General features: G+C 37.0%; 1 protein-coding gene across 1 annotated transcript in view; it reads left to right on the plus strand.

Moving 5' to 3' along the window:
- LOC133766450 (sodium channel protein type 2 subunit alpha) overlaps positions 1 to 24,993 on the plus strand; it is an 83,251-nt gene that overhangs the window by 19,599 nt on the left and 38,659 nt on the right. Inside the window, exons 11-16 of the mRNA XM_062200124.1 lie at positions 1,229 to 1,516; positions 4,097 to 4,444; positions 7,478 to 7,610; positions 11,856 to 12,094; positions 19,439 to 19,612; positions 22,504 to 22,860. Of these exons, the coding sequence (XP_062056108.1) occupies positions 1,229 to 1,516; positions 4,097 to 4,444; positions 7,478 to 7,610; positions 11,856 to 12,094; positions 19,439 to 19,612; positions 22,504 to 22,860 (1,539 nt within the window). The remainder of the gene's footprint in view (positions 1 to 1,228; positions 1,517 to 4,096; positions 4,445 to 7,477; positions 7,611 to 11,855; positions 12,095 to 19,438; positions 19,613 to 22,503; positions 22,861 to 24,993) is intronic.

Genomic DNA, 24,993 nt, shown 5'->3' on the forward strand with positions numbered 1-24,993 from the left:
TAATAGCCAGACCAATAAAGTATCCTAAGGCAATAGCAATAACATCGAACACTGTAGTGTTTCAAAGACTGTCCTATTATAACTTACAAATCCATGCAAATACTATGATCTGTAATTCCCCAATATGTAATATGTAATATGCTGTCTTCAGAAACAGTCAATTTAAATCAAGGAGGGAAAAACTCTTTAGAATAAAACACTGACTGAATTAAATTAAATAATGCAGACTGGAACTGACAGTCATTGCCAGGTATAAGTGTGTTGGAAGGCACATGTCTATAAGGTTTAAAAGGAAAACCTCTAATTCTTAAAATTCTTCCTTCTTTTTTTAAATTTTTAAAATTTTTTTTAAATTTTTGACAGGCAGAGTGGACAGTGAGAGAGAGACAGAGAGAAAGGTCTTCCTTTTGCATTGGTTCACCCTCCAATGGCCGTCGCGGTAGGCGCACTGCGGCCGGCGCACCGCGCTGATCCGATGGCAGGAGCCAGGTGCTTCTCCTGGTCCCCATGGGGTGCAGGGCCCAAGGACTTGGGCCATCCTCCTCTGCACTCCCTGGCCACAGCAGAGAGCTGGCCTGGAAGAGGGGCAACCGGGACAGGATCGGTGCCCTGACAGGGACTAGGTGCCGCAAGGCGGAGGATTAGCCTAGTGAGCCGCAGCGCCGGCCGAAATTCTTCCTTCTTAAATACTGATTAAGTCATAAAAATTGTCAAGATATTTGAATTTATTATTCATCTTACTAGATATTAGAAAAATTTATGTGAGCCCACAGGTTGATGCTTTTCATCAGAGTCATATGTAACCTCTTTCACAGGCCCATTTGTGTTTACTTTGGTCTAATGACAATACACTGTCTTTCAAATGATTAAACAAAATAGTAAACTGCTTTTCAAGATCATATTGATGATACTAAGTGTGAAATTTTAACCTAGTATTTAGACATCTGTGTCCTACATTGGAGTACCTGGGTTGAATTCCTGTCTTCAGCTCCAGATTTCCACTTTCTGCTGCTGCAAATCCTAAGGCAGTGACCATGACTCAAGCGATTGGGTTCCATGCCACCCTGGGATGTTGCAGGCATGTGGGGAAGACCAACAGATGGGAGCTTTCTCTCTCTCTCTCTCTCTGTATTTCTTAAATAAAAATTCTTATAAAGATAAATTAAGCAATAACATAGATTTTTTCAAAAACTTTATATTCAGTAACCATTTGTTTGGGCCCTTCTAGGCAGCAGCTGCTGCAGCTTCTGCTGAATCAAGGGAATTCAGTGGTGCCGGGGGCGTTGGCGTTTTCTCAGAGAGTTCTTCAGTAGCATCAAAGTTGAGCTCCAAAAGTGAGAAAGAGTTGAAAAACAGAAGAAAGAAAAAGAAGCAAAAAGAACAGTCTGGAGAAGAAGAGAAGGAAGATGGAGTCCGAAAATCTGAATCCGAAGACAGCATAAGAAGAAAAGGTTTCCGTTTTTCCTTAGAAGGAAGTAGGCTGACATATGAAAAGAGATTTTCTTCTCCACACCAGGTAAACATACCAGATGATATAAACCATTACTATTTAATGATGTGCCAGAATTTGGTGGAGAGAAAGATGCCTTTCCCTTGCATGACACAATGCTCTCTGAGTGGTAACATCTGTGTTTCAGGTGTCACTTCAGAGAATTTGCAAATTTTACAGTTTGGTGGAATCCCAGAAAGGAATTTTTAGATTGCATTGGGCTGGGGAAGGTTTGTGTTTTTCAGGTCTTGTTAAAGACTTGAGCATCCCCAGGCAATATTCTATGTGAGAAATTATCGGTAAATGGCTCCCATCTCTTATTACCTGCTGTGTCTCGACCCAGTGAGCTGTAGATTTTCTGGATGACACAGGCACAGAAGTGGACCTGGGAGCCGGCAGACTCCTCAGACCATGTGTGTGGTTGTTCCAACCTCAGAGAAACTTCATACACAAAGTATATTTGCCCTCCTGGTGCTCCAAAGGGAACTGAAGAAAAATGTTTCCAAAAATGTCACCAAATTCTTGGGTGGACAGGCACTGAAAAAGATTCATAACATTAAATGAACAGTGGTGTTTAATCATCCTTGGTTATTTGTGTCTCCAGTTAAAAATTAGACTTGCATTCAAAGAGACCTTGATTTATATACTACAAAAATTGGCCACCAGATGCCTCAGCTAAGGCAGGACATGTCTAGTGCGATTTGATGTTTGTTTCTTCAGCAGTTAATGTGTAACAATACTGATAGACTTCTTTTGTACCTGAAAAAAAAATAGCGAAGCAAATGACTGGGTAGATGGAGAGGGAAAGAGAAAAGGAAGCATGGAAAGAGGGAGGGAGAGAGAGAAAAAGAGAAAGAGTGAGGGAGAGAGACTGAGAGAAAGAGCGAGCGAGAGATATTATCCTGAAATTGGACAACCCCACCCAAGAAGCCTTGGAAGTGATATTGAAAAGGTCAAACCAAGTATAGACATGTAACCTGGATAATAGTGATGAAAGGCCCATAGCTTTTGTCAATTTTGAAAGGGCTTGTGCCCTTAAAATATTTTTAAAGCTGCTGTTTTGTAGTGACATTATGGAAAGAAGAGTGTTGAAAACCATTTATGCTTTCATATTGAAAAGATAAATGTAAAGTAGACATTTGCTGCAAGATTATGATTTTCTCATGCAAATAATATCTTTAAGAAGCTTTAGGCATGACTGGATCCCATATCTTAAAAAAGATGTCATTGTGGCCAATTCTCCCCTGTCCAAGTCTCTCCCATATAGTAGCAAGATGCTCACTGCAGCCCTAATATTTTCTATAACCACAAGAAGAAAGCAGATTTCTGAACAACTGTACAAACTCTCTTGATGAGAAGCAGAATCCTATGCCACGTTTAGACCATTCTCTATGGATGGATAAATAAAGTGCACTGATTGGAAAGTAGGGCATTCTCCCACTGCTGGATCCATGGACTGGGTTTAGTGTCTCCCAAATGTCCTTGTCTGGGAGCTGAGGAGAATTCCTCAGGGTACTGTCAAAAGAAGAAAAATGAACATTGCATAAGCAAAAGCAAACGTTCAGTAGAGTGAGGTTGTAACAGTGGACTAGCAAGTCAGCAGTTTAGCCCAGTAATTCAGGCATCAAATAGTACACTCACGTATAATATCAGCATACTGGGACTCAAATCCTAGTTCTGGATCCTGATTCCAGTTTCCTGCTAATTCAAGGTATAGTGGGAAGCAGTAATGGCTCAAGTAATTAGTTTCCTGCCATCTGGACTGAGTTCCTGGTTCCAGCCCTTCACCAGTCTCAGTCTCAGTCATCAGAGATATTCGGGGACTGAACCAGCAAATGGTAGAGCACTCTGTCTCTCTCATAAATAAATAACTGCAGAGACCATGTCAAAAATTTAGAAAATTCTAAATGATTAACATCAGATTCTTAGTGAAAAAGCCAGGTGTTTGTAAATACGGTGTTTTTCAGACTTCTTGAGATAGAGGAGTGAAAAGCAGGGAAAGAATGATGTAGATTTTTTCATCTTGATTTGTTTAATTTCTTATTGAAGACTATTATAAATATGGAAAAGGAAGGAGAGAGGCTGTTTCCTGTAGTATAATTAAACAGACCTACTAGCAAGATTCATTTTATTTTCTTCTATGGTGAAATCTACATCAGGGTGTGGACACCAAAGGGCTCTTACAGGGTGTATTCTAGGCTACAAAAGATGTAACTGTATTTAATTGTTTTGCTTTGAATTGCTAAGTGGAATTAACTTCTGGAGAAAGGTTCTAGCAAAAAGTTCAGTTCTAAGTGCTAATACTAGGACAGAACAATGTTATGAGCATACTTTTGACTATGTTATGGCATGAGAAAGTAGGAGAAAATGAGAGACAACCATTGTAAAAATATGAAAGGGATAAAAAGGAGAAGAAAAATAGAAGATGTGAACCTAGTACGGGGTGCTGGACTGCCACCAGCAGTCACCAGAGAAGCCCTCAGTTATACCTTTCCAATGACTTAGATCAATGTCCAACTATGAAACAATGAGTCATGTTATATTTTCCAGTATGCAAACACTTAATTTGTCTTCTCTATGTTTTATTTCTTTTCTTGTTACTCATAGTCTTTATTGAGCATCCGTGGCTCCCTTTTCTCTCCAAGACGCAACAGTAGGGCGAGCCTTTTCAGCTTCAGAGGTCGAACAAAGGATGTTGGCTCTGAGAATGACTTTGCTGATGATGAGCACAGCACTTTTGAGGACAATGACAGCCGAAGAGACTCTCTGTTTGTGCCACACAGGCATGGAGAACGACGTCACAGCAATGTCAGCCAAGCCAGCCGCACCTCCAGGGTGCTCCCCATTTTGCCCATGAATGGAAAGATGCACAGTGCTGTGGATTGCAATGGCGTGGTATCCTTGGTAGGGGGACCCTCTGCCCTCACATCTCCCACTGGGCAGCTCCTACCAGAGGTGAGACTACGTAAAACTGCAGCTGATGGGAGGGGAACCGTAGGCTGATATAGGCAGGAGAATTTGGTCAAGCTATGAAATTATTTTGTCAAACTGTTCTATTTAGACTTTTCTACAAATTAATTTAAAACATAGGTTGGGTCTCAATGTAATCACAATATTCTTTTATCATTACTACCATTTGAAATTTGTCACAAAACAAAATAATGTGTTAAACATGCTTAATATAATTGCATTGAGTGCAAGGAACTTAAGGTTAATAAATTGTATAAATATTCTGATAAAGAATTGTTATGTCAATGTTATTTTAAAAGAAGAATTTGATACTTCTACTTCAAGTATAATATTGGTAAATACATCTAAAGCCTATAAGGCAGCATTCTCTCTCTTTGCAAATCAGAATACTCTAACATATTTAGCATCCACTCAAATATCCAAGTCGTGATACTAAGTCCATTGCAAATTTGAATTGTAAAGAAACCACTCAAAAAGTACCTGGTACAGAGTCAAGCGTGGTCATTTAGAAAATATGTCAATTTTTATGTTACTGTCATGAATTTCTTCTGTAAATAAAGTCCCATAACCATGCAGATGGAAAAGGATTTCAACCAAATACTAGACAGTTATAGGGATATGTTATTAACATTTCCATCATAAAACATATGATTCCTTTAATGTTGGTATTAAATACAATTTCATTTGCCATTATAAAAATATTTCAACAGTACTTTTTGATTGTATTTTATAGCTTTATGAATCATATTGAAGTTTCCTTTGTATAAATTTTTTCAAACATATCTCCATTGATTTTAGTTGGATAAGCTCTTTAAGCCATATTAAAGTGATATGGAATTAGTTTTTAGTCACCTAATAGAGGTTATAAATGGGGTTATAAAAATAGCCATTGACCTCTTCTTTTTTTTTTCATGTGGCCTCTCCCTCACCTCTTTCTCCTAGAGAACTGCCCAAGTATCTTGGAACCAGATCAAGTCATGAATAAAGTAGGATTTCACAGTGCAAAAAAAAAAAAATCAGGAAAAATGAAAAATAATGCTAACTTTTCTTTAATGGTTCTCATAGCTTACTATGTACCAGATGCTGCCTAGTACCCTTTATATGTGTTAATTTAACCACCACAATAAGCCTTTATGGTAGTTACTGATATTATCCAATTTTATAGGAGAGGAAAATAAGGCCCGTGCATGGTGCAGCTAAGATCTGACAAGATGTATGCTGGATGTTGAACCTACATTCTGTCCATATTGAAAAATTACCTCCCATTGAAATTTTTAACTTTCTTAAATGGGAAAGAAGAGATGGCTAAAGAAACACACATATTCATCGTAATCAGTGTTTGTCAAAATGTTCTTCACCCTTGTGTTACACACACAAGAATCTCCTGGGATGATCCTTGGAAATGGAGATTCCTGGGCTACCCAGGCCTACTCAGACTGAGAACAATGTCTGGGACTTTCCCTCCCTCACATATGTTCCACATGGCTCTTACTCAATAAAGTATGACCAAACTGAGCTTGACAAATATTAATTGGGGCAAACAAAAACAAATCCACCATTTCTTTGCATCCATAGAATGTCAGTCTATCAGCCTACCAGAAACTGTCTAGCACTATTAGTGATCACCATAAGTCTTCTGTGTGATCCTTTTATTTCCTGCTTCCTCCGTCAGGTGCTTTGTGGCAGAGCACTTTGCTGTTGCACAGAATGAGCTGAAGGTGTAGACAAATGAGGCCATCTATGGGGGACTCCAGAGGGGAAATGAGAATGGAAAATAAATAGCTGTGGACAGACGATACCCCCCAAAACATACCGTTTCCTATACTTGACACAGAAATTAAATTGAGGCAATTTAGCTTAAGAGAAAATTTCCTTGTAGTACCATTAATGGTTTTGGAAACTATCATTAAAAATTAGACAGATCCAGATTTGTACGTATAGTCCTGTATAGAGCAGAAGGGGCTGGATGAACTACACCTGACCATTTTTTTTTTTAATTTGTTTATTTTTTTTCTTTTTTTTTAACTTTTATTTAATGAATATAAATTTCCAGTGTATTAATTTGTTTATTAAAACTTTGTTCTGAGAGCCATCCTTTTGATTTAAAGAACATTATTTTCGGAAAGCTTCTGAAGTTTCTTCTCTCATTAATTTTCCTTCTCTTCCATCTTAAAATTAATGTTAGAGTGACATATATGGATATTTATCATAATTAGTGATAATAAATCAACTGAGTGGAGATTTTGGTTTTGAATATGTATGTATTTGAGGTATGCAGTTAGTAAAGATTAAAAACGTAGTAAAATTCTGCCCAATTTGAAATCCTGGTGAATTTATTTTTAAATAAGAAAGTAGCAAATGACTGTATCATGGCTAAAACTCAAGTTCTCCCAACCATCCCCCAATTTGGTGTTATCTTCTCACATTAGAGTTTCAAAGTCAAGGGTAGGTCGTTTGTACATGTAGTTATAGTACAAGTGTAAGATAAAGTTATAGATAGGTTCTAAAATTTAGTTCTATTAAGAGGTATGTTGAGAAATATTATCTGTCTTTCATTAACAAAAACATTTTGCTACTGGCATTCATGTTTCAGGGAAAAAATTATGAAAGGGGAAATGTAAACTATTTCATACATTGAACCAGATGAATGTATGTTTGTTATGCCCTAATAACTGAACGTGAGAGTCAATCAAGGAAAAATATGTGTCAGTCTGACATCCCAGGTAGGATTGGTTGAAACTCTGAAAGATCACGCAATAGCAGACGTGATCCCTCTAGACCAAACTCCAGGACAGTGGAATAGGAAAATCGATTTTGACAAACCCAGCCATTTACAAAATGTGAGAATCTGATAGACTTTCAAGCTTTGCCCAGGAATGATAATTCCTGCAGTTTATAATGAGCTGTTTACATATGAGAAAACAGGGTTAGCATTTAGTAAGCAACACCTATTATGGGAATGCTTTGTATTTTGCTGTCCTGAAGAACAATGTTATTTAACCTGAAATTTATTTCTAGGGCACAACTACTGAAACAGAAATAAGAAAGAGACGGTCCAGTTCTTACCATGTTTCCATGGATTTGTTGGAAGATCCCACATCAAGGCAAAGAGCAATGAGTATAGCGAGTATTTTGACCAACACCATGGAAGGTATGCCAAAAGTCCCGCATCGTAGCTTTTTGCTTGTGCTTTGTTCATGATGAAGACAAATTCCCAATAAGTTCCAAAAAACTTCCTGACAGCTCTTATAATCATCATTATATTCATTTTACTATATAATAACATGGATTCTACTGACTTGTCTAGATTTTTATATTTAGCTCAAGGAAGCTGCTGCAAGTTCAAGGTATATTTGGAATACTGCTTTCCTAGATGAAGCTCTAAACTCTTGAAGCCTACTGTGTGCATGACATTGAAAATATTGTAATGATAATTGCTTATCATTATGACAGTGTTAACCCATTTGAACTGTATTAACTACTTGAGGCTCATGAAATAAGATTCCTTGATTTAACTGGAAATATGAATGAAAAATGTGAATTAGGATTTGATATTGAACTTCCTGAAGTAAAGTGTTCAAAATTTTTTAGTCATATATTTGCCTCTAACCAGAGTTTTACAATATTTCAACTATTTCTAGTTGCAGATTTTATCTGAGTGGTTAACATTGTGTTTAGAAGTGTGGATCTCATAATGCCAAAATAAAGACTTTGGGGACAACTTGATTTTTGATAAGTTCCTGACTCTGCCACATTAGCTGTGTTCATTTGTGACTCTGAATTTCAGTTCTCTCATCAGTAACATGTGGATAGATATTTAACCATAATGATGTTGTAATGATTAAGTAAGGTATCATATATAAAGCACTTATGTACGTGGCATGCAGAACACAATAAATAAATATTATTATTAGTTGCTCTATTGTTGTTATTTTTGTTAACATGTTTTTCCTTTCCATACTGGAAGTGAATGAAAGCAACAACTATCAACTTCAGCTACTTGGAAAATACTTTCACATAAAATGTGTCCCATTCCCTCCTTTGCCCACTTCTTCCTTTCCTTCTCTAGTTCCCCTTCATACTTTCATGTAAAATGTATCCCATCCCTCTCTTTTTTCAACTCCCCCTTGTGCCTCCTCCCACGTGTGTGTGTGTTGTATGTATGTCAAAAGAGAAAGAGAAAAAACAATGAGGCCAAGAGAGACAATGTTGATGTTGATTATAATTTCTCTTAAGATTGGGTAGATTCTTGAAATAATTATTTTCTAATCTGAATGCAATCCCATGATTCATACCAGTACCAAAGCTGAAAAGTCACAGCTAGAAAAAACTCACAGAATAGATGACTATATACATCACGAACAAGTCAGTATTATAAGACCCAATATTCATAATGTCCTGGTACAGTATCAGAAACCTTTACACTGATTTCAATGGAATATTAAACTCTAGTACGTTCTTCCCCAACCTCGCCTGCGTTAGCTTGCAATCCCTCTTCCCCCCCAGCTGCCAGTAGCTTGCTCCTCCCTGTCCCTCCAGGTAAATGTTTTGAAGATTCTCTGGTCTTCTGCTCCTTGCCATAGCAAAACCACTGAGAGGAAGCTGCCAGTGGTTCTGCTACCGATGTCAGCAGTATGTCTGCTCCCTAAAGCAGGAAGTAGAGAAGGAGACAGGGTAAGTCTAAATCAACAGTCATACTTTGCACTTCTGATAGTGTTAAGTTTGAGCTAACATAAGAAGTTATTTAAACACATCAAACTACCACAAGATTGGACTTGTCCACTAACTACTATATAGAGTTCAAAATGAATACACCAACACTGTCCTCTGTGGAAATATATCTCATGGAGTTGCTCCTCTAGGATGGAAAAGAATGTTCTAGGAAGCAGCAGACTAAGAGTGTTTTGCTTTACATATCCGCTGAGCTCTTTGTATTTTTGTGTGGGACAATGGCTGAGTTTTTGTTCTGTTTCATTGGTTAGGTAAAATGAACAGTAGACTTTTCTTTATGCAATCCTTTCCAAACACTTCAAGTGTGGCACTGGTCAAGGTTGGTTTAACAATATGTAACACATACATGCATACAGAGCTGACTTTAATTCAGTCCCCCCCCCTTTTTTTTAATTTCTGTTGTTCCTGATAATGGTGGAAAGTTTTCTTGTTTGATGTAAACTGTTTATTTGGGGATTGTTTCTTGTAAGTCTAATCATGGTTTAGTTCACTTTCCCTTTTTGTGGACCAGGCTTGTTGATCCGGCTGGCAATATTTATTTTCCTCCTTTGTAACTACAGCCAAGTCTTCATTGTCCAGAGTATTGAATAGCCTCATACTTAATGAAGCAGTATGGATGAACAAAAATGAATGGTTTGCTTTTCAAGTTTTTAAAAAGCAAAAATAATAAATATTTTCTGGTCATGCCCTTGAGATTGACATTGAGAGGGTGAGTTAGAAACACCTGAGGAATCAAGTTGAGACAGCAAAAGGTATAAACTTAATTGCAAATAATTTACTGTAGATAACACACATAGGACTAATGGAGGAGTGGCTGTAGTTCTCAGAGCTTCATTTTGTTTCAAAGTGCAAGAATCTCTTTTTTGGAATGAATGATCAAATGCTTTTATTTTAGAAATTAACTTTGCTCCAGTTTTTCCCAGTGTCAAGATGAGTACCACCTGCTGAATTTTCCTTTATGAACTCCTCTGATTTATTTTCTGTGCAATTGTTTTTTGCTTCTGTTTGTTTACAAATGGTAGCTAGCGATCAAAAATTATTCTGACAGAATATAAAGTGAGATTTTGTAAAATTTTTGCTATCTACTATGAATGGTTGTATCTCCTGTTTATCATGAGAATAAATATGAGGTTATCTAAAGTCTTAAAAGTATCTACAAAATAATTATCATATAAAAATTATATGTATGCTATTCTCTGATTTACAATTCAAGTATTCTTTGTTGCTTAAATAATAATGGAAATAAATTTTGCACTTGAAGAATTTCAATATCCAAAGAAACAACTAAAGAATCTACCTTAAATGGAACTCTGTTGTTAAAAAAAAAAAAAGCAAATTAATTTGTTTTAGAGAATTGGTTAACTTGATGGTGGCATTACTTTGTGTCATGTGTTTACTAGCAAAGCAAAGAATTATAACCTATGCTTGTGATTGTGAATTTCATATTCAGGTGTCTCCCTTAGAAATTTTAGTTTGTCATTATCTGTAGCAGGTGTGGAGGAACATTCCAGTTTTTAAAATAGTTACAATAAAGTGGAATTATGCCATGGATGGAAAATGAAGAAATCTCCCTCTAGTTCATTGCTAAAAAGTGGTGGTCTCATGTTCGGCAGGGCAGGTGCTAGGGTGTGAAGCCATGCTATTAGCAGAAAACAACAAACTCTTCATTCTTTTCTAATCAAGGTTTGGTGAAGAGATCATCTTACCAAAGGAAGAGGGTAGACAATTTTCCACTTCCTAATTCACCAAAATTATTTATATTTAGTGACTTTTGGTATTTTGGCTATCACTTTAGAGATTTGTGCATTTGTATATCTTTAAATCCAGTTTATTTAGTTGCAATTCTCCTTGAAGCAATCATGTGCTTTCTTGTGAAAATGTACTTTAATACAAAAGTTTGTATTATAGGTTTGGTATGATGTAGATTTCAATATAGTAAATTAAATGCATACCATGAGAATTTATGAATTCTACATGTGTTCCAGCTAAAATCCTGTTGTGTTTTGCCAGTAATACATGAATTCCTCTTTGTGAAACGTTGGTTTATGCTGACAGGAAGGACCTTACCTTCTCAGGTTGGCAACTTCCTCTTTTTTTGTGCCCTCCAGTTAGAGAAAAGGAACCGTGCTGAGTATAACATACAAGCCTATAGCCTGTTGCTTCATGTGAGACTTTTGAGCCAAGACTGTAACAACAAAATTATCTCATTAAAAGACTCCCCCCCCAAAAAAAAGAACCCATATTTAACCTAAGAAACTGAGATTAGCATGATTGATTAAGGCTTCTAGGATATTTTCTGTAAAGAAATCTTTGATGAGATGTATCATCTTGCTTTATTGGGATCATGTATGATTTCTAAGTATACTTAATGTAACATTTATTAAATACATTTAATTTCTTATGACCTTACAGATACTTATCAGTACAATTTTATCATAAAATCTTGGAAACTATCTTTGGTCAAAATAAATTTGGGAAGTTTACTAGTTATTCTGTACCCACTTGTTCAATGACAGCAGACCAAATGTGAAATTTTGTTCTTGTACCACTATCAGCTTAACCCATAATGTATTTTAACAACTTTAGATTTTTTTAAAGAAAATTACTTTATAGCCAAAGACTATTTAAACAGTTTTGTTGAGAATTCCAACTTCTTTTCTTCCAGAACTTGAAGAATCTAGACAGAAATGCCCACCTTGCTGGTATAAATTTGCTAACATGTGTTTGATTTGGGACTGCTGTAAACCATGGTTAAAGGTGAAACATCTTGTCAACCTGGTCGTGATGGACCCTTTTGTTGATCTGGCCATTACCATCTGCATTGTCTTAAATACTCTCTTCATGGCCATGGAGCACTACCCCATGACAGAACAGTTCAGCAGTGTATTGTCCGTTGGAAATCTGGTAAGGCTAAGTAAGGGCTTCTCTTCCCACTGAAAGAGTCCATGGTTGCTTTTGTGAATTTCATATGTCATTCTAAAATTAAGTATCAACTAATCAGCAATATTCATCTGGCAGCAAAAGTGTAATACCGGTTTTTTTTAAATTAAGAATATATTGCTACTATTAAACATATGCATAAGACATACAAATTTTATTTTCAAATCATTTAGGATTGAATTTAAATTGCTCACTCTTCTGAAAGATTATGAATTATGGAGAATATTCTTTTTTTTTTTTTGGACAGGTAGAGTTAGACAGTGAGAGAGAGAGACATTGAGAAAGGTCTTCCTTCTGTTGGTTCACCTCCCAACGGTTGGTTCACCCCTCCTGGTCTCTTATGCAGGTGCAGGGGTGCAAGCACTTGGGCCATCCTCCACTGCCCTCCAGGGCCACAGCGGAGAGCTGGACTGGAAGAAAGCAACTGGGACTAGAACCCGGCGACCATGTGGGATGCTGGCGCCGCAGGCAGAGGATTAACCAAGTGAGCCACGGCGTTGGCCCCTGGAGAATATTAATATATGACATATTTCTTAAGTATTTAGAATAAATTATTTAGGATAGATCTACATTTACCAAACAAATTATAAAATATGAGAAGCTAGATAATTTTGAAATATTTGTAAATATTTTTAGATGGAGTCCTGGGGTAGGAAACCACATAAGAAGGATTATTATTATAATTTACATAATTCCTATAATATTGATAATTTTTAAATACTAGTCTTTGCACATGTTTTCATTTAAAATTAGTCTTAGCATTCAGTAGATAAATTATACAGTATAGAAATAAAAGTAGAATAGTCTTAAACAGAGGAACCAAGTATGTAAAATTATGACTGCTAATAGAAAATGCTTAAATTTGCTTGCACCTCCCAACTTGACAATTTAACATAGAAGCTGGATGCATGTACTTGCAATAATCCACTCTAAAGTAAAATAGTCAATTACTTTAGCTATGAATTAAAAGCTACATTTTAAAATTATATTTCAAATATGTCAACTAAGTAAAATTATAAAATTAACATTCATTGGTCAATTACTTTATATTCAATACTAGAATAAATGGTTTATAGGAACTAGGAACTATCTCTCTCGGTTTCCACAAAGTCAATTCCAATCATAATTGAGGAAACTGCAGCCATGAGAAAGTTCAGAGAGCTATTTCAGAGACTTCTGTAAGCTGTGGTCACAAATCACAGAGTCTTAAAATAGGAAATGTTACCTATCCCAAATTTTCACCTCTATAAGTATCTCCTCAACTTTATCTTTAAATATCAGGTACTTGAAACATGAACACTGTATGTAGATGTATATCAGGAGACGAATCAAATGAGTATAAGCAAAATTAAAGGGAATATATAACCTCTAGTATCCAAAGTCCATTTGGAACTAGCTCTAGGTTCCAACCTGGCAAGATTCAGGTTTCAACCAATGTCACTGAGAATTGGCTTCTTGCCCCACTTCTTTCCCATGTTTTCTTCATTTCTTCCTGGATAATCTCATATTCTTGGCAAAGTTTTACCATCATAGCTCCCTGAACAGAAACATCGTGCTTCTTAAACTAGTAGTTTTCACTAAGCTTCAGGAATTTAATATGTTGACCTAGTTAAAGATAAATGATATTTCTAAACCAGTCAATCACTCTAGTTATAGGATTAGATTCCATAGAATTGTGTATTAGATCACATGAGAATCATGTCTTTTCACTGAAGACAGGATAAATAAGTAGAATTGTAAAAAAAATATAGAATGTCATTACCAGAAGAAAAGAGACTAGATTATAGAAAGATAAAAACAATTATGGACAATTCAAAGTGAGATTTGTATTTTGTGTCAAGAAAGCTAAGATTTGCATTTGAAGTAAATCATGGAGTAGCCAAAGAGATAAATGAAGAGTACATGATCTCTTTAAATACATACAGAAAATTTCCCGGGATAAGTGTGAATGGAAGTTCACAGAAGAAACCTCAACAAATTTAAAATGATTAAAATAATACAAAATGTTTTTCTGACAAAAATGAAATGAAATTAGTATCAATAACATAAATAAATGTGGAAAATTCACAGATATGTGGAACTTAACATCTGTCTCTCAAAAAACTTATTGATTAAAGTAGAAATAACAGAAATTAGAAATTATTTTAAGATCAATGAAGATGAAAACACATCAAAACTATGGGGACAGTATTTATGGAAAAAATTAAACTGTAAATATCTGTCGTTGTAAATGAAAGATCTCTGTGAGTGAGATCCCAGTGGAAAGAATGGGCCATCAAAGAAGGAGGTACCTTTCTCTGAAGGGAGGAGAGAACTTCCACTTTGACTATGGCCTTGTCTAAATAAGATCAGAGTTGGTGAACTCAAGAGGCTTCCATAGCCTTGGCAGCTCATGACAAGAGCCTTGGGGGATTACTGATGTGATAAACAAGAGTGTCAATTGTTAAATCAACAACAGGAGTCACTGTGCACTTACTCCCCATATAGGATCTCTGTCCTTAATGTGTTGTACTATGTGAATTAACAGTAAAACTAGTACTCAAAAAGTACTTTATACGTTGTGTTTCTGTGTGGGTGCAAACTGTTGAAATCTTTACTTAGTATATACTACATTGTATATAAAGATAATTGAAAATGAAAAAAAAAAAAAACTATGGTCAAAAAATGATTTTTCAACTGGATAATCCAGTGTTCTCTTAAGACAGTAGGACAAAAAGAGCAAACTAAACCCAAATTTAAGATGGAAAGAAATAATACAGAATAGAAAAAATATGAAGAAATCAACAAACTCAATAATTTGTCCTTTGAAATGGCCTACCAAATTGACACTTGGCTATACTAAGAAAAAAAAAAGAGAGAGAGAAGACGTGAATATCTGGGATGAAGAGACACTGTCACCATAGACTTCAATGAAGTAAAAATAGGGCATAGAGAACCCTAATAATTGTATACCAACAAGTTAGCTCGGTAAAATAGGAAAAAAAAATAAGTGAAATGGAAAAACTGTTAAAAAGTAACAAAGTAACAAACTACTAAAATTTACTTAAGTAGAAATGGAAAACCTGAATTGACCTGTAACAAGTAAAAACTGCTCATTCAGTAGTAAAAATGTTTCCCATAAAAAAAAAAAAAAAAAAAAAAGCTAAGCCCAGGTAGTTTCACTGGTAAATTTTACTAAATGTTTAGTGAAGAAATAACATCAATTCCTAACAAAATGTTCCGAAATATGAACAGGAGATACTTCCTGATTCATTTAATTAGGCTATAATTACTCTGATAGCAAAATCAAACACAGCCATTGTAAGGAAAGAAAATTATAAATAATCAAATGAACAGAGACTTCAAAAATTCTCAACAAATTACTATTAAACCAAATCATACAACATATTTGTGTTCTTGGATTAAATGACCTTAAACAAATGGAATTTATCCTAGTAATGCAAAATCGGAATAGCATAACATATTAACTAATGCAGTATATCATATTAATAAAAAGACACAATAATCTTAGCAGAAGCTGATGACATTTGGGGAAAAAATGGATTTCTATGAGAAAGACACATATCAAACTTTAAATTGAGAGCAATTTTTATCAGCCTGACAAAAGTTATCTAGAACATTCACACTCATATCAACACACTTAAAAAAATATTTATTTTTTTATTGGAAATCAGAGTTACATAGAGAGAAGAAGAAAAAGGTTTTCTGTCTGATGGTTCACTCCCAAGTTGCTGCAATGACCAAGTCTGAGCCAGGCCAAAGCCCAGAGCTTCCGCTGGGTCTCCCATGTTGTTAGTAGTTCCCAACCACCTGGGTTATCTACTGCTGCTTTCCCAGGCCATTCACAGGGAACTGGATGGGAAGTAGAGCAAACGTGACAGAAACTGGAGCCCGTTTGGATGCCAGCATCACAGGCAGCAGCTTTACCCACTATGCCACAACTCTGGATCCCTCGCATCACACATTTAATGAAAGTAGATGTTTACATTCTAAGAACAAGAACAAGACAAGGATGGATGTTCTTGCCACTTCTCTTCAATATTGTACTGAAAGTTCTAAGCAAGGCAGTAAAAAAGGACTAAGTGACATCCAGAATGGAAAGAAGTAAAACCTTATTCAAAAATGACATGACTCCATATTTAGAAAATCCTATGGGCAGCGCTGTGGCACCACCTGCAGTGCCAGCATCCCTATGGGCGCCAGTTCATGTCCTGGCTGCTCCACTTCCACTCCAGCTCTCTGCTATGGCCTGGTAAAGCAGTAGAAGATGATTCAAGTCCTTGCGCCCCTGCACCCACTTGGGAGACCCAGAAGAAGCTCTGGCTCCTGGCTTCGGACGAGTGCAGCTCTGGCCGTTGCGGCCATCTGGGGAGTGAACCAGCGGATGGAAGACATCTCTCTCTCTCTCTCTCTCTCTCTCTCTCTCTTTCTGCACTTCTGCCTCTCTGTAACTCTGCCTTTCAACTAAATAAATAAATCTTAAAAAAAAAAGAAAAGAAATCCTATGGAATATAGACACGCGCACACACACACAAACATACATGCAACTATTAGAACTTGTGAAGAAGCCCACCAATACTGAAGAGTACAAGATAAATATATTAAATGAATTATAATTCTTGTACACTATTAATGACAAAAAATTAAATTGGGAAAATTCTATTTATAACAGCATTAAAAGAATAAGAGACAAATAAGTTTTTAAAACTAAGGCAAGACTTTAACACTGAGAAGTACAAAACATAGTGGAAAGAGATTAAGGAAGTATTAAATAAATGGAAAACATAGATTGTTCATGGATTGGAAGACAACATTATTGATAATACTCACCAAACTGATCTACATATTTAATGCAATTCTTTTTAAAATCAATGGCCTATTCTGTATAAATTGGTAAGAAAGTTTTAAATTTCATATAGAAATATAAGTGACCATGTGCTAAAATGATTTTAATTGTTTTTCTAAGAATGTCAGAAAACTCACATTTCCAAATGTAAACACTTTGTACAAAACTAAAGTAAGACAGTTTGTTAGTGGCAAAAGGATTGACACATAAATCAATGAAACAAAATTGACAATGCCATGGTAAACACATTGATGTTCAACTGATTTTCAACAAGACTGTCAAAGCAACTGAGGAAAGGAGCATTTTCCACAAATGGTATTAGGGTAAGTAGGTATGCACATACAAAGAATAGAATTGAACTCTTATCTAAAAAATACACAAAAATTAAATCAAAATAGACCATAGACTAAATGTAAGAGTTAAGAGTACAAGCTATTAGAAGTAAATTGAGAGGCCGGCGCCGTGGCTCAATAGGCTAATCCTCCACCTAGCGGCGCCGGCACACCAGGTTCTAGTCCCGGTCGGGGCACCGGATTCTGTCCCGGTTGCTCCTCTTCCAGGCCGGCTCTCTGCTGTGGCCAGGGAGTGCAGTGGAGGATGGCCCAAGTACCTGCACCCCATGGGAGACCAGGAGAAGCACCTGGCTCCTGCCATCGGATCAGTGCGGTACACCGGCTGCAGCACGCCGGCCACGACGGCCATTGGAGAGTGAACCAACGGCAAAGGAAGACCTTCCTCTCTGTCTCTCTCTCTCTCTCACTGTCCACTCTGCCTGTCAAAAAGAAAAGAAAAAAAAAAGTAAATTGAGAAACAAATACTCATGTCCTAGAGTTAAGCAGTGATTTCTTAAATCTGAGACCAAAAGAACAAGCAACATAATAAACGTAAAAAAGTTGAAACTTCCTCAAAATTAAAACATTTGTGCTGTAAATTATATTATCAAGAAAGTGAAAAGGCAATTTGTAGAGTAGAAGAAGGTAATTTCAAATCACATACCTGATAGTGACTATTATCTAGCTAAATAGCCTGAAAGATCACCAACAAAGAGGTAGATAATTCAATTTAAAAGTTGCAAAAGGATTTTAATAGATATTTTGACAAAGAAGTTATGCCCTTTCCAATGAGCACATAAAAGATGATCAAGCATTAGTCCTTAGAAAAAGGGAATCAAAACCAAATGTGATACCCCTTTACCTTCACAAGCATGGTTAGAATCAGAAAGAAAGATAAGAACAATTTTTTGGCAAGTTTGTAGAGAAATTGAAATGTCTATGCATAAACATCACCTTGCAAAATAATTAACCGATCCTCAAAATGTTAGCGGTATGCCGGCGCCACGGCTCAATAGGCTAATCCTCTGCCTGCAGCGCCAGCACACCGGGTTCTAGTCCCGGTTGGGGCGCCAGATTCTGTCCCAGTTGCTCCTCTTCCAGTCCAGCTCTCTGCTGTGGCCCAGGAGTGCAGAGGAGGATGGCCCACGTGCTTGGGCCCTGCACCCGCATGGGAAACCAGGAGAAAGCACCTGGATCCTGGCTTCGGATCAGCGCGGTGCCACCAGCCGCAGCGTGCCAGCCGCCATTGGTGGGGTGAACCAAGGGAAAAAGGAAGACCTTTCTCTCTGTCTCTCTTTCTCTCTCACTGTCCACTCTGCCTGTCAAAAAAAATAAAAATAAAAAATGTTAGCAGGGCCAGTGCCGAGGCTCAATAGGCTAATCCTCAGCCTTGCGGTGCCGGCACACCAAGTTCTAGTCCCGGTCGGGGCACCGGATTCTGTCCCGGTTACCTCTCTTCCAGGCCAGCTCTCTGCTGTGGCCAGGGAGTGCAGTGGAGGATGGCCCAAGTCCTTTGGCCCTGCACCCCATGGGAGACCAGGAGAAGCACCTGGCTCCTGCCATTGGATCAGCGCGGTGCACTGGCCACAGCGCGCTGGCTGCGGCAGTCATTGGAGTGTAAACCAACGGCAAAGGAAGACCTTCCTCTCTGTCTCTCTCTCTCTCACTGTCCACTCTGCCTGTCAAAAAAGAAAAAAAAGAAAAAGAAAAAAGAAAAAAGAAATGTTAGCGGTATAATTATCACATGAGTCAGCAGTTCTAGTTTGGGTTATATACCCAAAAGAATTAAAGACGTAGTTTCACATGAATGCTCATAAGGGCTAGAGAGGTCACATGCAGGGCCCCAGGCAGTGTTCATAAGAAGTCAGATGCGCCTTTCATTTGCAATACAGCTGTTAAATTCTATTCTACTGATCCATGTATTTTTCATAACTTGATGAAACTTAAATATACTCAAATATTAAATGTTGAGTTGAATACAAAGCACTTGAGGGTACCAATTCATTGACTTCAAACCAATTTTTAAAATATGAAATTTAATTTTGATTTGTTGGGAGTACATTAAATTATTCAATAATAATTTACATTTCAAGATTATTCACTCATGTATAAAATACGTTTCTCATTTAGGTCTTCACTGGAATCTTCACAGCAGAAATGTTTCTCAAGATTATTGCCATGGATCCATATTATTACTTTCAAGAAGGCTGGAATATTTTTGATGGTTTTATTGTGAGCCTTAGTTTAATGGAACTTGGGTTAGCCAATGTTGAAGGATTGTCAGTTCTTCGATCATTTCGGCTGGTAAATTAACTGGAAGTGTCTGTAATATTTATTTTCATGAATAATTTTATTAGTTTTCATTCTTATTTTATAACAATTATAAGATTCCACATAATTATAATATTAAATGAATCCATTTGTAAAACAAACCAATTGCTTCATGAGATAATAGCTGCTTCTTCATTGTGCCTTTCTTTTTTTGAAAGTCAGAGAGACAGAGAAGACAGCAAGAGAGAGAATGAGAGAGAAGGTGAGGGTGAGAGAGAGAGAGAGAGAGATCCGTCTACTGATTCACTGCCCCAATTCCTGAAACTTCTAGGATTGGAATCTAAAGCCAAGAGCCACGAATTCAATCTAAATCAATCACATGGATTGTAGAGACCCAACCCCTTGAGCCATCATTTGCTGTTTGCTAGGGTGCACATTTGTAGGAAACTAGAATTTGGGGCAAAGCCTGGACTCAACTCCAGGCACACAATAGGGGACACAGGTGTCCTAATTGGTGACTTAAGTGCTAGGACAAAACTCTCACCTATACCATAGTTTTCATGAATATATTAAACTTAGTCAAATAATAGTCAATAATTCTCTCCTGAGTAATTGAATGACAGGTACAATGGCAAGGAAGAATACGGAAATCACAAATAAAACTCAAATCACAATTAAGAATACCATAGGCACCTGTCAGTTATCTAAGGCTTGTGTTAACTATACAGGAGGAGGCATTGTCAGGAGGGAAGATGGAATCCATTTACTGTCAGGGGCTCAGGAATTATGGAGTTGTTCCTTGCCCATTTTGTCCCCATAGAAGCCATGGCTTAGAATAGGGCACAGCTGAGGGGAGGATAAACAGAAAGAGCTCCCCACACATCTACTCCTTCAGACAAATCAGAAAGTCACCAAATCTACTCCCTGGGTAGAGCTGCCTGCAATACATTCTGTTAATGTTAAAGAAAGCATATTTCATTTGATCTTTGTATTTCAAAAATTTTATGATCTTTTAAAATTAAGAAGCAAAATTTAATTTCACACATATCCATTGAAATTTGATATCATTTATTGTACAGTTTCCTTGAGTTGGCTCTAAGCTTTTGTGATTTATTTTCAGAGAGATTGCTTATGATTACTAAACACAAATTCCTGTAGGTGATAAATTTCAATGCTGATATATCTCCAGACTTGGTTGTTAAATCTGTTCATAAAATTTCTCTTACAACTTTCAAATTTCAAATTTGAGTTACAATCCAACTATCCTTTCCTTACCTCATCCTCAAGGATAACTATGAACCTAACATGAAGCTATAAGGATGCAAGAAATGCAACAAAAATAAAACTGATTATATGATAAGTATAAGCAGCTATTTTTTAAGAAATATTTAGTAAATCTTCATGATAATGTTTTGTAGTTTTGGGAAATAGAAAGCATGCCATTAATTTTTTGCTTAATGTTTCAGTTCTTTTGCATAAATTATTCTCTAGAATACATTAGGCACATTGCTTCTTATATTTGCTACTTTGGGTCACTTAGAGACCATTAAACAATGCACTACTCTCAGCTTGACACTTACTGATGCTCAGAAATAAAACACTGCTGTTGTTTAACTGCAAATGGTACTTACGAGGCCTCTCTGAGCTCATACAACCAATGTGTCAAGCACAGTGGCAGAAGTCTACTTACACACTATACTGAGTGGATTAATTAAGTCACCGAAGACATAATGTTGAAAAAGTGCAACTTTTTACTTAAGTCAAAATACTTCTTCAAATATAATAAATCTTTAAAAAATACTCTGATGCTATAGCAACCTAAAGATACAGCTAGATTAAAGCAATTTAAAGACTGGAAGAAATTAGTTTATTTTTTCTTCTAATTTACATAATTTAAATCTTAGTATTATATGTACTCGTGCACTTCAGTATGATATTTCTGGAACACTGAAAAAAAATCTAATTTTAGATTTTAAATAATAAGAGCCTTTAGGCAGACCCTGGGAGGAAGTGGTGATAGTCTAAGTGATTGGGTTCCTGTCACATGTGTGAGAGACCTGGATTGCATTCTGTCTTCTGGACTTGATCTAACACAAGCCAGGCCAGCCCATTGAGGGTATTTGAGAGGTGATCTAGTGACGATAATTCTCCCTTTCTCTCAGATAAGTAAATAACATTTTTATTCATTGATTTATTACAGGTGTATTTATTTATTTTGAAAGAGTTACAGAGAGAGAGGGAGAGACACAGAGAGAGAAAGGTCATCTCTCCACTGGTTCACTCCCCAGATGGCCACAATGGCAGGGGTAGGCCAGGCTGAATCCAGGAGCCAGGAGCTTCATCTGGGTTTCCCATGTGGTTGACAGGGCTCCTGACAGCTTGGGTCATCAATTGCTGTCTTCAGGCTATTAGCAGGGAGTTGGATTGGAAGTGGAACAGCTAGTCTAGAACCATTGCCCATATGGGATGGTGATATTGCAGGTGGTGGTTTTACCCACTATGTAACAATGCCAGCCCCATCAATAAAATTTTAAACAATGCATTAAATAAATGTGAATCCCAATTTCTGTGAAATATAATATTTTCTAATTAACTACCATTAATCTCAAGTATTTTAGTTTATTTTAAAAAGGGGACAGGACATATGCTTGTGTAGGGTTCTGGAAATTTTGGTGTTTCTTGTTAACATGCCAATTTAAAAACTGTAAAATTATTTTATTTATAGCATGAATCATTTATGGATTAAAAATGCCCTATAATATCAGGTAACTGTTACACTTGCTACATAATTGTTTGACATGTAGATAACCCCTAATTTTACACCTGAGACTATTGTACTATAAATTCTTTCTGTAAATAAAATTATGAATCTTTTGAAATGAAAAAAAAAAAAAAACTAATGGTCTTCTTGCTTTTGTTTCCAGCTCCGAGTTTTCAAGTTGGCAAAGTCCTGGCCCACACTAAATATGCTAATTAAAATAATTGGCAATTCCGTGGGGGCACTGGGTAACCTCACCTTGGTGTTGGCCATCATTGTCTTCATTTTTGCTGTGGTTGGCATGCAGCTCTTTGGTAAGAGCTACAAAGAATGTGTCTGCAAGATTTCCAATGATTGTGAACTTCCACGCTGGCACATGCATGACTTCTTCCACTCTTTCTTGATCGTGTTCCGTGTGCTGTGTGGAGAGTGGATAGAGACCATGTGGGACTGTATGGAGGTCGCTGGTCAAACCATGTGCCTTACTGTCTTCATGATGGTCATGGTGATTGGAAACCTAGTGGTATGTAGTAAAAATATTTCCCTCATTTTCAGTAATAGATAATGTAACCATGACAAAGGATGTTTAACTGAAGAACGTTGTGTAAATTTTTTGTGATTTTCTTTCCAGAGTATTTCTAATTCTTCATCATTCACTCTGTCAGAGGCAGGAATGGTTTAGATTTTTAATCAAGACAAACCCTTAAAATATCTTCTGAATACAAATTGTATTTTTTCAACATATATTTTATTAGCCCATGGAAAGTAAAATTTCTAGATTGTATCTTTTATTTCTTGGACTAAAGTATGGATGTGTCACTAAGAATAGATAAAATTTTGTGAGTACTAGCAGTAGTATCAGTTGAAAATATTTCAAATTTGCATTTGTTACATATTTAAGTAAAAAAAAATATAATTTTCTCAGTTAAAAGCAATAGAGGATTTGGTGCCTACAATCTGTTGTATGGGCTAGGAACAATGATTAAAGAAACATAGATATTTCTGTGTAAAATTAGCCATGCCCGGCATCAGTGCACTTAGTCTTACAGGAAAAGACAATGGCAAGATGAATATGACAGAGTGATGGGAGACAGATTCAAACAGGAGTGAAAGTTGGAAGCATCTAACCCATGTCAAAAAGTGTGAAAACAAAATTCTGCATGTCAAGTTTACAAAATGGAAACATTGGTTTATCATAGCAAAGTTGATTTAGAAAATCATGGCTGAAATGCTTGTACCTGTAATATCTTTAATGACAAGTAAGCTTCAGTTTGATAGGAAGAAAGGTAGACCCTCTCCAATCAGGGAACAATGGATCCAGCAGTAGGGAAACAGGACAGCTGACTTAGTGAAAAGAATCAGGCTTCTGTACTTTAATTATGAAGTAATTAAACTAAGTAGTTTGATTTGTGTTCAAGTCACTGAGATAGAAAAATAACGAATATTTTAAAGTATATATTATTTTAATTTATATAGTTAATTCCACCCCGCCAAAACACACACACAAAAGTAACCTCCAATTACTCCAAGGAAGAAATAGAGAAAGAAGGCAAGAGAGTATCATTTTCTTCCTGGGTTTCAGCCTCCTTAGCACTAGCTTAGATAATTGGAGTAACAAGAAGTATGAACAGTGTAGAACCAGAAATATATCGGTGACTTAAACACACATTGATTGTCCCATAGTTTCTGTAGGTCAGGAGTTTGGTAGCAGCAAAGCAGTTGGTTTTGGTGCAGGTTCCCTAATGAAGTCACTGTCAAGATGTTGGCTGGGGCTGCAGTTACCTTGACCGAGGCTGGAGGAAGGAGGTTCATGGCTGTTGGCAAGAGTTCTCAGTTCACTGTTGACTGTTAGTTGAAGGCAAAGGCTCTTCTCTATAGGGGACTTCCCACGGGACTGTTGAGCATCCTCATGATGCAGTGGCTGTTCTTGCAGAACAACTGATGTAAGACAGAAGGGGAGAAGAAGTTCCTCCTCTCATTCCTGTCTTGAAAGTCACACTCCGGCCGGCGCCGTGGCTCAACAGACTAATCCTCCGCCTTGCGGCGCCGGCACACCGGGTTCTAGTCCCGGTTGGGGCACCGGAGTCTGTCCCGGTTGCCCCTCTTCCAGGCCAGCTCTCTGCTGTGGCCAGGGAGTGCAGTGGAGGATGGCCCAAGTGCTTGGGCCCTGCACCCCATGGGAGACCAGGATAAGCACCTGGCTCCTGCCATCAGATCAGCGCGGTGCGCAGGCCGCAGCGTGCCTACCGCAGCGGCCATTGGAGGGTGAACCAACTGCAAAAGGAAGACCTTTCTCTCTGTCTCTCACTGTCCACTCTGCCTGTCAAAAATTAAAAAAAAAAAAAGTCACACTCTATTGCTTCTGCCATATTGTATTCATTAGAGTCTAAGAAATCACGTAAGAAGAAATGTGGCCCTGTATCAAATAATATGTGTACAATATATTACTAACAATAGTTATATGTATTTATGGGCTACAGTGCAAGATTTTAATATATGTATATAATGTGTTCTGATGAAATCAAGGTGATCAGCATTTCCCTTTCTTTGATAGTAGTTTATGATTGGAGCCTCAGAGTGCTTTCTTCTATTTTTGCATAGAGCATATAATAGATTATTATGAACCATAGTCACCTATTATGCTGTGTAACCCTGA

The sequence above is a fragment of the Lepus europaeus genome, chromosome 1, assembly GCF_033115175.1.
Source record: "Lepus europaeus isolate LE1 chromosome 1, mLepTim1.pri, whole genome shotgun sequence".
NCBI lineage: Eukaryota > Metazoa > Chordata > Mammalia > Lagomorpha > Leporidae > Lepus > Lepus europaeus.